The sequence below is a fragment of the Apteryx rowi genome, unplaced genomic scaffold, assembly GCF_003343035.1.
Source record: "Apteryx rowi isolate R43461 unplaced genomic scaffold, aptRow1 scaffold_252, whole genome shotgun sequence".
Taxonomy (NCBI): domain Eukaryota; kingdom Metazoa; phylum Chordata; class Aves; order Apterygiformes; family Apterygidae; genus Apteryx; species Apteryx rowi.
The window spans coordinates 875,318-888,021 of record NW_020448886.1 but is presented as its reverse complement, the minus strand read 5'-3'; the positions used below and the strand labels follow the sequence as shown (position 1 = coordinate 888,021).

General features: G+C 39.5%; 1 protein-coding gene across 14 annotated transcripts in view; it reads left to right on the top strand.

Moving 5' to 3' along the window:
* The window catches only part of CADPS2 (calcium dependent secretion activator 2), a 337,297-nt gene extending 328,153 nt beyond the window's left edge, over positions 1-9,144 (top strand). For all 14 annotated transcript variants that reach the window (XM_026067041.1, XM_026067039.1, XM_026067036.1 and 11 more), the window contains 2 exons: positions 4,727-4,831; positions 8,974-9,144. In XM_026067041.1, the coding sequence (XP_025922826.1) occupies positions 4,727-4,831; positions 8,974-9,144 (276 nt within the window). The remainder of the gene's footprint in view (positions 1-4,726; positions 4,832-8,973) is intronic.
* Positions 9,145-12,704: the final 3,560 nt, after the last annotated feature.

Here is a 12,704-nt window from a genome sequence, read left to right as displayed (position 1 = left end):
TTTTTTTGAAATGTTCTAAAAGTTCCATGGCATACTACTAATGATTGCTATCTAAATTTTAGAACAATGTTATAGCATTGTCTCTTAATACATATTAGACATTTTGACACTTAATCTTTAACATGCTCAAGATATTTAGCATTTTAGCTTTTACTGCCTTTGATGTACAATCTTTTCAATGAAAGGAATCCTTTTTGGTATTGTTCCTTGTAGGAAAAGTAGAGTTGGACAAGTAAAAACATCCTACGTTGCTTGAGCAGCTCGGTTCCTAAGCAATAGTGAGAGACAGGCTTCAGTAGGAAGATAAAAATGTGTTTCCAAGAAAAGCTGTTCCCCCTGCCATAATCAGCAGAAAAGGCATTTTGACACTGCCCATTTAGCCAGAGCAGTGAAGATTTGGAAACTCTATGGGTTCTTGTGAATCAGATGTTAGGAATATCAGAATAAAGCATTGTGTATTAGTATGTATTGAGTCCCCCTTCCAGGTGGCAATCAGCTGCACCTTTTTATAAAACTTCAAAAGTAAATCTGAAGTGCTTGCTTTCAGCAGATAAGTGTTATATTTAATTGACTCATTCTCCAAACGTTATAGATTAGCCCCCCCTCCCAAAAAAAGATGGTGAATATTTAATATATTTGTTTTGTGTTTCCAGTGGTCAACAGAATAATGAAATTCCTTAACTACTTCTCTTTAACTTGCATGAAGAAAGCCCGGTATGTTGCTAAATCGCTTTTCACTGGCCCTGCCGAGAAACAACTTTAATCCTTGTTAGAAAATTGCAGAGTCTGGGCCTGACAAAGAGCTCACGCTTGGCTCATTGTGAGCGCTGGGAGCGGGGCGAGGGGAGCCCTTTACAGCTGCGTGCCTCCAGCCCGCCTCAGCTGGACTATTTAGGCGAGGAGGTTTGTCAATTCCTCCCGACAAAGGAGAGTTTTTCAGTGCCTGTAGCCGCCAGCCCCGGTGGGGATCAATGCTAGCCATTCAAGCTGCACCCTCTTTCATTGCTTTGGTTTGTTAATTTAAGACTAAAGGTCCACTGAGGGGGTTTAGGGTGTTTAAGAAAACTGATGAACTGTTTAAGAAATCTGATGAACTGAGAGCGTTTATAGCCCTGGTGTGGCAACTATTGGCACCGAGGGAGCTGTGTCCTTGTTGACCCTCTTGTTATTAAAAATGCACAAGTGCTGCGCTTCTCAATATTTCAGCACTCTTTCATTGTCAATACCACCTTCTGAGCCCTTCAGCTTGTTGCTTGCTCTAAAGATCTTCTTAGATTGGGTTTGAAAACTTCACCTTAAACACTAGATTAGACTGATGTTCTGTTTTCCGTGCTCCTGTTGATTTGTTGAACCTTCCCAGGGCCAGAAAGCAAGTAGCAGCTTGATGGGGAGACGGGCTGCTAATATGATTTACCAGTCTACAGTCATGCACAATAAGTGTGAATAAATACAGGGGTCTAACAGAGTCAACCCTGGCCTTTCCTTTTCTCTTATTTTTTACCTTAAAAGAGGTATTTCAGGAAAATGAAGTGAGTAATGCATGCCCTTACAGGAGCTGGATGAGCTATGAATAAGAGAAGGGGGGACAGGGAGGCAAACATATTTTTGTTAAAGTGGTTGGCTGCTGTTATGTGCTGATGTGAAAAAATATTTAATATACACTCACTGCTTTAGTCTGGCATAGAGGACAACAAAGAATAAGCCACTAATGCCTTATCATTGACATCTGCAAGAGTTGTATTGTCCTTCCAGTGCTATTGATAGAAGAGGAAAACTGATTTTTTTTTTATATAAAACAGAAGGATTTTTTTATTCATTTAAAAACTTTGAAATCTAAGGGCCATTATCTAATTGCTGAAGCTCGTGAGTTTGCAATAAATTTCCATATGTCACAGTAGATGCATGTCTCCCTCTATAACATGCTCTTGATGGTCAAAATGTGTGGCCTTGGATTCCACCTCTAAGAGGCATTTGCAGTACTGTGCATTTTAACAGATTCCAAAAAAAGTAATAGGGAAATATTTATATTTCACCTTATGTAGTTCAGAAGGTTAATGTTTATGCAGAATCAGTCCTTATTAAGTGCTCATAACTGGTAGGCGTAAGGCCAATAGTAAAAAGGAATTCTATCCACAAGTGCCTCCGCGAATACTCTAAAAATATATTTGATGTGATTTGTTATTAAAAATACTGTGATAATTCTTCAGAATAAGGATTTTTTAAATATAATACCAGCTATATTTTTTCTGAACAATGTATTTTAATGCAGTACATTGTATCATTTTTTGATCACTGAATTATATATTTTTATTGAAAGGTTAGCATATTAAAAATAGACAAAAAAAACTGTTACATTGTTTTCATTCACAAATTGGAGAAGCAAAATTAATTCTCTTTACTTCAGTTTCTTAGCTTTGTTCTCAGTGCATTTAAGTATACCACAGATATATGGAGTGCCTAATTTGAACTGCATCCATTTTCATTTTCTGAGTTTTTTAAGACACGTGCTTTGCCAGAAAAAATAGGACTAGGTCTACTCTCAGTAATCCTTCTGCACCATTCAGTGGTGTTGCATGGGGCAATCAGTCACAGAAATTTCAATCAATCATATTTGTAGTTTTTTCATGTGAGCAAGTTTGAGCCCCTTCTGATTTCTACCAGTTGTTTGATATATAAGAAATACATTGTAAATGTGTTGTTGATTTTTTTATGACAATTGTGAGATTTGAGAAAATTCCTCTAATAAAATCATGTTCTTTATCTTAATTGTGTTAAAGATTAAAAACTGTAGTCTGAGTGATAATATAGTAATTCAGCTCATCTTATTGCAAATAACAAAACATATTCTGGGCAGAATGATTTGTATATGAATTTTTGATGATTATTAGATTAATAATGTTCCCCAAGTAAATAAGCTTATCTATTTTATTTATTTATCTATTTTATTTTGTATACATGCAATACATACAATAGCTGTCATATAGAGTTACAGCTGCAACTTAGTAACAACTCTTGCGCATTAAAGATATTTTACAGGTACTTGTACTTTTATGTACTTGTAATGTATACAAAACTAACATGCATGTAAAGGGTGTAATAGTGTAAATCCTGTAAGAATGTCCTTCAGTGATATAAAACAGTATTTTATGGATACAAAAAACAGTATTTTATGGATACAAAATCAGTCACACATTTTATTGAACAAATCAAGTTATTTTTATGAAAAAGGTTGTGGTGTTTTTGTTCACTTCTGTAAAATAATAAATTAATAGGAGTAACATTAATAAAACGTGCAACTAATTTATTTCCAGTGATTTATAATTCAAATGTATTTTAACATGTTAAAAAAGAGACTCTCAATAAATAGAAGTCAATATTATATGAAAATCTTATTCTTATTTCAGATATCTCTTGCGACTGAGAGTTACAATGAGATAAGTCTTAGTTTGCTGTAAGGAAAAAGTATTTAAACATATTTTCTGTGTGTATGCAAAGCTTGTTCCAGAAAGCTTACATTTCGATTAAAGAATTCTGATTTTATCTTTAGTTACATCCCGTAACTAGTAATTTGTCTTCATTTTTTTAATATATATTTTATTTTTCTCATTAATATAGAGATTGCTAATGAGGCATGCAATAGCCTTCCTTTGAATTACTTCACAGTGTATACATTGTATAACATGCTGCATTTAAAATATGCACAATGTTTCTTCTCTTTGCATATCAGTGTATTTTGTAAAGACACAGGAAATTACATTAGAAAAGAATTTAAGCCTCTTCCCTGTGGGGAAAGAGACTAGAAACACAGCTAAGACAGAAACTCTCTTAATCTCTTACTGCTAAAATGAAAAAAAATCCCTTCCTTTTTATAGTTTGACTAAATGGTACCTGGTTAGTATTTTACGTTGGGGGGGTGGGGGGTGGGGAATGCTACAACTGTGTTTAGCAAAATCTCTTTTAATCCAGTTAATGTGAAAGAACTATTATAGCAGCTATTTGGATCTGGGCTTTTTTTTTTTTTTTTTTTTTTTTTTTTTTTACGGTAACTTGGACACCAACAGCAGAGAGCTTAGTCTTACCAGGTACATTTGTAAAGCTTTGGGTGAAAACATACACATGCCTAAAACACAAAAAGGAAATAACGTAGGCTGTAATTATAATTAGTAATTAAAGCAAAATCTTAAAATGTTTGTTTTGGGAGGGGTCGCTTTCAGTTTTGGTCATACTTAAATACAGTTTGGCTGGATTTTTGATGTTTTGCCTTAATAAAGAAGTGATTTAGAAGAAAGAAGTATGATAGATTCCTTATTTTGTTTGATGTTGTTTTTCTGTTTGGTTTGGAAAATCTAGGTATTGCAAAATTTCTCTAAAGATAACCTACCTGATTTTTCCCCTGCTGTTTTAGCTGTCAATTCTTTCATGTAAGTGTATTTAATATCCACTCTTACTGACAGACAGCAAAGTGCATAACACTATTTTGCATGAAAATGTTGTAACTGAAAGAAACAATAGCAGTTGCTAATTCATGTAAAGAACAGTCTAGCTCAAGTTATTTGATTTCCTACTGACCCATGCAATTCTCTTAACAGGAAATTATATCATTGTTGACTTCAAGTGCTGATCTGTGACCATTTCGAAGTGTTTCATTACCTCTCATTACCAAATCTGTTAAATGAATACTGCAGGGGGGTTGTTTGTGATTTTTTTTTTTTATCCTTCTTTTCAGCAATGGTATAGCAGCTCCATGAAAGTCATATGCATGTGGTTGGCTGATAGATTAGACCTTCAGCTTCACATCTACCAGCTGAAGACTCTCATCAAGATAGTGAAGGTAAACAAAACATATTTGAATTAGATTGCATAGTAAAGAGACAAAAGTTATGAAGTGTTAGCATGGATAAGCATAGATCACCCTAAAAGCTAAAAAAGGTGAAATAAAATTGCTGACTTGTGTAGGTTTTTTTACACATTTGTTGCAAATTTGAGGGAAAAAATCATTAAAACCTCTAATGTTAATTTTTGTACACTGGTAGTTATCATACGTTATTCATCCTTGGCCTCAGTGACAGTTACATGAGCTAAAGTCTTGAAACTCAAATTATTCCAAGGAATTCAAATAGATTCCTGCTAGCTGTACAGCAATGCTATACATTATTTATAAGAAATTAGGTTGTCATATTCCTGAATTTTGTTTTAGCTTAATAATCACAATAGCATTCTTTCTGCTTTTTTCTGCACCTCTCCAAAAAGTAGAAGGTAACTATTTTTTCTCTTTTCTAGGATCATATGATTACTAGGTTCAATTGGAAAACAATATGCAATATATTGTATAAAATCTTTCATACTCTGGGATCAGTGTCAATACAAATAAGGATATCAGTCCCTCCAGTCTGGTCTTCAGTTATTTACACTGGCCAATATCAAATTTTTCTAAGGAAAGTGCAAAACACCTTGCAGTAAGCAATTATGAGTTAACATACCATAAAGGAAAGCTTTTTCCTAACTCCTTTTTAGAGGTTAGTTAACACCCTTATGCAAGAGACTGGGAGCCATTTCAGAATTTTTCCTTTTAATTCTGTCTTGTTTAGTTCTGAACATTCTTGTTATATGTGTAAAGGTGCAATAAGAACCTGATGTCAATGATGACCCTATTGTCTCCAAAGTATTTTTTCATGAAGTTCACGTGAGACTATAAAATGAGAAGAATTTTCACTTGAGGGCACGAGGATTACAACTGGAACTTTCAGCATTCACTACATTAAAAAAAAAAAAAAAAAAAAAGGAAAAGAAAGAGAGAGAGAAGGAGAGAAAGAGAGAGAGAGAGAGAGAGAGAGATTTAAGAACAGTCATAATAATCATGTTATCAAGGTTCTCTGAGCTATCCAAGCTTAGCTTTGCTATTTTCAACCTTAACAACTCATTTCGCTGGGAGTAGGATTTGGCTCTTCATTTCATTTTGTGTCAAGATGGCAAAAGCAGTTTGCTGTTTGTGGTTGAAATGAATGGCTCTTGTGCAAGACTTAAAGCTCTTCTCAAGTGAAGGTAGTTGTCTTCCTCTGGGGAAAAAGATGTTATAGGACCCCAAAACCATGCCCAATGAGATCTAAGAATGGGCAGACTAACTTATTCCAGTTAAATATCACCCTGAAGATTAAAGAAAAAGTCTCTTTTCAAAGTGATTATGAATTACAAAGTCCAGTGAATCAGCAGCACTGCCAACCTTAATTCTGCAGCTTGGCACAATGATTAGCTTTGTTTAAAAGAAGCATGCTCCCAGTGGTGATGGGAATGCACCAGCTATATCGGCAGCCTTTTTGTGCCTATACATGTGGTTTGCTTTGCACATAAATTCTAGGAGTGTTTGCAAGTTATTCCATAGCACCTTTTATGAATACAGAAATTTGAAGAAAATGGTGTCAGTCATAGAGCTTCTAGTCAATGTACTGGAAGACAGAAAACCTTGAATACCTGTGTTTTGGCTGATGCAGAAGGCAGAACCAGTAAAACAGTAACTCAGGAAAAAAGAAGGCATCTGGGAAATTAAGAAGCAATGGTTAACGAAGAATACTATAAAAAGCTTTCACTGCAGCAGCCTAGTTGGAGAAGGATTCATGGGGAGACACCATTCCTCCAAACTATGGAGAGAAAGGAGGTGCTTCTCTTCTTGCCTTTGGAAAGTTTGGGAGGCTGTGTTGCCTATCATCTTCTTTACATATGCTGTGAATTAATGTATTTGAGAGGAAGGTATGGAGAATTTTGGAAATATTCTGAAAAAGAAGTAGGAGGCAATTTTTAAAGGCTAAGGAATGAGTAAGAAATAGGTGATTCTTTCATGTATGGACACAACAAAGGCATTTTGAAGAAAGGCCAGAAGAAGAAAACATTGCTTTTTCCATTTGAAGCTGAGATTCAGGGATGGTGGCATAAAGGTATCATTAGATGTCTGAGACACATGCAGAGAGCCATGACTAAAGAAAGGTCAAGGGCCAAGAGGAAAGTTAGGGAGAAATGAGAAATTAAGCTTGGAAGTGAACATTATTATCCTGCAGAAGTATGTCAAGAGAAGAGCAATCGCTGAACCCAAGAGTGCTGGACCAAGAATGGAGTAAATACAATGTAAATCTGAAAGAAATTGCTGTAGGACCTGTTAACAGCACAAAAGGAAATTGAATGCAGAGTGTTAGAAAAAAAGAATCTAATGGTGACACTTGAAAAAGACCAGGTAGGGTGCTCACACAAGTGTATGAGCAAAACATAAGCTGCATCCATTGACTCTGAAGTTGACCCATAAAAGTCAATAAATCTCAGTTGCAATGATTCAGACAGGGTTTAAATAATCACCACAGACAGTGGCAGAAAAAAATTCTCCCAGTGGAATATTACCCATTTTTGAGAGGTGTCTTTTGCAGTTCTCTGAAGAATTGTGTAAACCACGATCAGCTTTTCTTTTTCTTTTCTTTTTCTAAGGGTTGTGCACAGTCCCCTCCTTGAGGGGAAAGGGTCTGATAGCCCTTAATTATTTTCCATTTCCTTTTTCCTATAGTCTCTTCCATAAACATAGAGAACTCATAGAAACAGCATACAGAAAATAAGAAATGGGACAGATCAACTTGTCCTTCTTCAGCTTTTTAGGCTAAATGAGGGAAAGGTTATTTCAAATATTTCACAACTTAAAAAGTAAGGAAATAAAAATAAGGAAAATAAGGATGATTTTCCATATGCCCACTTGAACACATCATCAATGAATAGTACAATTCCACAAAATTCTTGCTTGATACAAAGTCAAAGAAAATAATAGTATCTGCTGGGTCATAGGAAGGTTGCATATCAAGGAAAGAAAACCTTGTCAAGTGAAAAAAAGGAAAAAGGAAGAGAGTAGAGATGACTTAGAATGTAGGAGATGACTTAGAACGTAAATTAATATTTACACAGACCTGAAGTAGCCACAAGAGAAACTGTTACAGTATATCATAGAACACAGATCATAATCTAAAATTTAATTTATTTTTCAACATTTCATTTACATATGTAAAGGTAAATGCAAAAAATTTATGTTTTGAGGAAAGAGCATTTTCTGTGAAATGACAGAACTACCTGTAACCAAATTCACATTTCAACACACAGTTAAACAAAAAATCTTTCTTGGTTTCCTACTGAATAAATTAGACAAAAGTAAGTAATTGAGAAATGTGCATGCAGTTACAGAAATGTAGTACAAAATGCAACCTTTTAAAGGAATGTCCATCAAAGCATGGCTTGTGCACTCTCTTCTTTGTGTTCTTAGGGTGAAACAAGGTAGCACTCCTTACCTCGATATGTTTTTTGCAAAATTATGCCTGAAAAATGTTCTGACCTATGCCCATGAAATACTAGCTTTTTCACTATTATTGTCACTAGCAGAAGCTGCATCATTGCTGGACCAAAGTGGAGAAAACATCTTTGGGGGACTGGTGTATCCAGGGAGGAGCTGACTCATGAGAAAGATTTTTTTTTTTCCAAAACAGTGCTAAAGAAACAAAAGATAGAGAGCAGTCACTGGAAAGAAAAAAAAATACTAAAACACTCATGATCTTGGGCTTGAGCACACAAGCAAAGTTGTTTATCACCACATCTGTCTAAGCTCACTAGCTAACTATTTTTTTCTGTGCACGTGTTAATGATTAATCATAATTGGATTTATTTTCTGTGAATCCTGAAACATTGTCACTGATTGCTACATTTCCAAATTAAAAAGTCACTTTGAGTCTATCCTTTTTACAAAGTTCAAACAGAATTTTTTAAAATTAAGTTTCTAAAAATTTCGTGCAACCCAGGAGCTGAGACCCCCAAATCTTTAGCAAATTCCAGCTGTTAGTTCCATAACTGTAAGAAGAGTGAAGCTGTTCTGCTGGCAAACCAAAAGTGGCCACTATATAGTGGGAAACTGCTCTGACTTTCTTGACTCTAATTCAAAATGTTTTGGTTTTGCCACAGAAAACCTACCGAGACTTCAGATTGCAAGGTGTACTGGAGGGAACACTGAACAGTAAAACCTATGATACTGTTCACAGCCGGCTGACAGTAGAGGAAGCTACAGTCTCAGTCACAGATGCAGGAGGACTTCAGGGCATTACTATGAAAGACAGTGATGAAGAAGAAGGATGATATTATTTTGCTAGATGTTTGGAGTTCTGGAGCGATGGTTTGGGGGTGGGGGTTGTTTTGGATTTGGGGGGGGGTAACTTTTTGTCCTTGTTGTTGCATTTATAGTTTTGCCTTATGATATAGGTGCAGAAATGTAATTTGATCCATTAAAAAAAAAAGAAAGTAGAGTTATCAGAGGAAAAGTGCCAAGGACTTTTTGGTTGTAGCATATTTTAATGTATAGCTTTGCTTAGGGCTGTGAGAACACTGGCATGGAGTTTGCGTTCCAGTTGTGATTAAGTTTCTTCCCCTTTTGTTTGTTGTCATTTGTTCTTGTATCTCCATCAAATATTGATGTCCTGTGCAGAAAACAAAATGTGTGCCTCACTTAAAACACACCTATACAGGAAATCATTCTTGGAATAAGTCAGTGCCCTAGGTAAAAAATAGTGTATTTTCAGGATTACACTTTGTTTACTTTTTTTTATGTGCTTATTTTTTCATTATTATGTGATGTACATTAAAACCTTTAATCTTGGTTCTTTGTATTTTGAGGTCAGTACATGAGTAGTAGGATTTCAAGGACAGTCAAACACATACAAACTACTTAGGAGTGTTGTTGTGTCTTCTGTTCCCCAGCATTCATTTTGCAAGTTTAAAGATATCTCATCATGTTGGATGTCAGTAAGCTTGTCATCAATGTTTCTATTTCTGTGAAAGATTTCAGGCAATAAGAACATATTTTGTCGTGACCCCTTCTGTATCTATCAAAGTTTGTATAGAATTCTAAAATTAAAAGATGTTTTGAATATTTCAAACTGTTTGAATTGTTGTATGGATTCCTCAGGGGAAAGGGTTATTTTTGAAAAATCATGGTATTTGGTTGCCAAGTTGACACAGTTTCTCCCGTGCTGGGTCCAGGCCCGGGGTCCACTGCCCTCGTGGGAGCAGCTGCCCCTAGAAGGGTGCCAGCCTCAGAGAGCACAGAGAGCCCTCGGTGCGGGGGCTGAGCCGGCGTGGAGGGGAGCCTCTCCCAGCGCCAGTTAGCAGGTGCAAGCAGAGCAAACCACCCCTGCCGGGGCTGAGCGGGCCAGAGCCGTGGTGGTTTGGAGTGCAAAGGGTGCAAGGGGCGACCAGGCAGGGAGCCCAAAAGGCTGCCCCAGCCAGCGGGGAGTGGAAGAGCCACCGCGGCCCTGGCAGGGACTTCAATGGTCTCTGGGGCTGTGGCAAAAGGCAAGTTTTGGGAAGTGCCAGGGCAGGAGGTGGGTGCTGTATGTCCCCATCAGAGGTGAGCCGTGCACAACCACGGGGCTGGGTGTGCAGGGCAGAGGGTGAGGGCAGGGCATGCTTTCCCAACCATCACTTCGCATTAACATTGCCAGCTCTGCTAATCTCTGGACTGGACAGAGCACAGGAAATCCGGATGGTATTTTCCACCATTGCCAGGCTCCCAGATGGGTTTGCTCGTGTGGTCTTTAACCTCTAAAAGAATTGTGTATCTCTTTCTAGAGCCTGACATGCTCTCTTGTCCTAGGAGAGGGCAGCAGAAAGAGGGATCAATGCAAGTCAAACCCAGAGGGAGTGTGCCTCTGCAAATATCCCCCTGCTTGGTCCCCCCTGCCTTTCGTTACCTTCCCGAGACCTGAGAGGTGCCTGTGCTGGAGTCAGTTGCAATCAGGCCAGGGCAGGTCTCCCTGCCCTGTGGTGCCTGCTGAAGCTTCCAGGTGGGTGACTGGTCCCATCACATGGATCTGGTAAATTGTCTGTGAAATACTCCTGGCACCTACCCCAAGCCAAAGAATGTGCTGGCCAATAGGCCCAAAGAAATGTACTGTTCCCCTCCCACTTTGTTCTGGTACCTGGGGCTGAGGGCGCCTTTCCAGCGGAGGTGTCAGGAGACAAGGGTAGGAACTGATATCGAAGCTGGGCACTGGCCCTAGCAAGTGGCTAATAGTGTGTGGATCTGTCATGGGAAACACTGGAACAGAAGTGGCCTGTCATCAAAATAGCCCATGAGGGGATGGAGCAAACTCTCCTTCATCTGGGAAATGACCTTGCAGCAACCCATCTGCCCAGCCATGTTAGCCAAAGTCACTATGGGATACAGAAAGGTTTAACTCACCTCCCAGTCCCCATAAGGTTCATGCTCTGTCCCAAGTCATCATCAGGCTGAGAAGGTTTCCTGGTAATGCTAAAAAGTCTCCTTACTAATAATAATTTGGACTATTACAGATTAGGTTACAGTACTAATTTCACCTATCAGGGCCCTGAGGGCACTACTAACAGGCTTTATTGTCCCTGTACAGTCTCCTCGGGGCCTCTCCCCCACTGCCCAACCTTGACCCATTTCAGCACAGCCAGGGGCTGTCAGTCACTGCCCTGCGATGCTGCAGCGGTGCCAGCTCCAGTCCCACCATGGCCCTGCCCCTGCCCAGCCATGGGCCTCCCCAACTCTGACCCATGGGTGACCTACCGCCCAGCCTGGCCCCATCCCCACAGCCCTGCCTGGCCATTGCAGTGTCTGGGCCTGATTCTGACTTGCTTGACCTCAGACCTGCCTCATCGCCACAAATTGTCTGGTGATCCACACTCTGCCACCCTCTCGGGCTGTTCTGCTTGCCTCACACAGGGGCTGTGGGGCCAAGCCCTGGCCCTGCCGGATGTATTGTCACACTTGGATCCCTGTGTCTTAGGGAGCAGCCATCTCTCTCTATGCCCTGACATCACCTTTAGGAAAAAAAATCCATGAATTTTTGTGGGCCTGAGATTTTTAAATTTTGTGATGCCTGTCACATGTACCACCAGATCTCCAGTGCTACACTATACAATTTCAGCTGCACGCAGTTCTTGCATGGTGTGTCTGTCAGTAATGTAGAGATGAAGAAGGAAATAGTAAAAAATAAAGGCATTGTTACCATGAAGAAGTTACAAGATGTTAGCGATTTGGGGGAAATTAACTCAGACACAAAGTGGGCAATAAATTGTTAAAAAGACAGCATAGCAGACATCACAGCAAGAAACGTACGAAAATGACAGCACTTGAAAGGTCATTCCATTTTTTATTAAGTCACATGTTTTCTTAGTAGCTCAACTGGTAAGACAACATCAAGCTTGAGAAGGCCAGTGAGTATCTTTGTGACAGCTTCTGGATCAGGCACTGCCACCGCAAGTAGCCAAGGAAAAAACCCATTGGCATGACTGGAAGCAGGGTCCAGTTCTCTATTTTAATTTTAATTTTAGAAACCTCAGCACACTTCCGCAAGTGTGTGACCTTCAGGGAGACGAGCGCCCGCCCTCGCGGTGCCGCGCAGCCGGGGCGGTGCTGCCGCCCACCCTCAGCGCGGCTGCAGCGCAGGGCTGCGCGCTGCCCCTGCTCGCCCTCCTGCTGTCGGGGAAGGGGGGCCAGGAGCTCTCGCCCTTCGGCTGTCGCTTCTCCCCTCCCCGGATCAAAGAGGCGGAGAGAGGAGGGCAAGGAAAGGCCCGTGAGGACCCCTGCAGCCGCAGGGCGGGTTTGAGGAGCCAAATCCCGCGTCTTTAGTCTGGCACGCAGCAGCCGTGCAGGGTCAGCCCGGCGCTGCCCG